The sequence below is a fragment of the Charadrius vociferus genome, unplaced genomic scaffold, assembly GCF_000708025.1.
Source record: "Charadrius vociferus isolate BGI_N301 unplaced genomic scaffold, ASM70802v2 scaffold567, whole genome shotgun sequence".
Taxonomy (NCBI): Eukaryota; Metazoa; Chordata; class Aves; order Charadriiformes; family Charadriidae; genus Charadrius; species Charadrius vociferus.
The window spans coordinates 466,022-467,047 of NW_009649304.1; the positions used below are offsets into that span (position 1 = coordinate 466,022).

The window sequence follows — 1,026 nt, forward strand, 5'->3', positions numbered from 1 at the left end:
GCCGGCCTCTCCTGGGGAGGCTGCTGCTGCCGAAGCCCCAAAACCTCCCTCGCGCCATGAGACAGCCCCGGGGCTGCAATTAGCAGCTGAACTCACAGAGCGCGGGGTGCAAGGGGCCTTTCCTGGGCTGCTGTCCGCCGGTGGCGGGGACGCCCAGCCGGGATGAACCACCCCCCGTCCCCGGGCACTTACCCAGATGGCAGCGGATGCGGATGTTGGTGGGTCCGTAGTGCTCGGCGATGACGGTGCCCGGGCTCAGCACGGAGATGCACGCATTCCCAAAGACATTGTTGCCAATGCAGGTGCGAAGGCTGCCGAGCAAGCGGTACGTCCGTGGGCATCTCCTGCAGTTCCTGGGCACGCACATGCCCTGGTTCACCAGGTAGAAGGTGAACCACTCCCCGCTGGGCGTGCTGTTCATTTTCCATCCTTGCGGGAGGCTGCAGTTTGAGAAAGCTTTGTAGAGGGTCTCAAACTCGCACAGGATGGTCTGGAAGTTGCGCTCCAGCAACTCCACGTCGTGCTTTTGAGCGTCCCGGGAGAAATAGGGCATGGTGGGCAAGTCCGGCAAGAAGAAGACTTCTGGCTTCTGGATGGACGGCCGGCTGTTGAGGTAGCGGCCCTGCTCGCGGATGCCCTTGTGGATCCTGCCCATGCCGGACCAGGAGTAGCGCTTGGCGTACTCCTGCAGGTTGTGGTAGAGTTTCTGGTTGAGGCCGTCGTGGTGCGTGCAGCGCACACACTCGGGCGAGTGGCAGTAGACGTACCCGTTCTGCACGCCGTTGGCCTCGGCGCTCTGCATCAGGGCGTTGACGGTGGCGTAGGCGCGGGGCTGCTCCCGCCCCACGTGGTAGCAGTACCACACGAAGAGGACCAGGAGGCAGGCGACGGCGGCGAGGGCGGTGGCGTCGCAGTCCCGGAAGGACTGGATGCCCGTGGCGATGAAATCCCGGAGGCCGTCCAGGGACCAGCTCCAATCCATCAGCCACTCCAAAGACATGGTGGTGCAGCGGGGGGCGGGGGCGC

The 1,026-nt window shown here is 64.6% G+C and overlaps 2 protein-coding genes across 2 annotated transcripts in view; both read right to left on the minus strand.

Annotated features, from left to right (window-relative positions):
* ASPHD2 (aspartate beta-hydroxylase domain containing 2) overlaps positions 1 to 1,000 on the minus strand; it is a 4,522-nt gene extending 3,522 nt beyond the window's left edge. The window contains exon 1 of the mRNA XM_009889165.1: positions 97 to 1,000. Within this exon, the coding sequence (XP_009887467.1) occupies positions 97 to 1,000 (904 nt within the window). The remainder of the gene's footprint in view (positions 1 to 96) is intronic.
* LOC104290097 (beta-crystallin B3-like) overlaps positions 1 to 1,026 on the minus strand; it is a 369,903-nt gene that overhangs the window by 66,586 nt on the left and 302,291 nt on the right. The gene's annotated exons all lie outside the window — the stretch shown is intronic.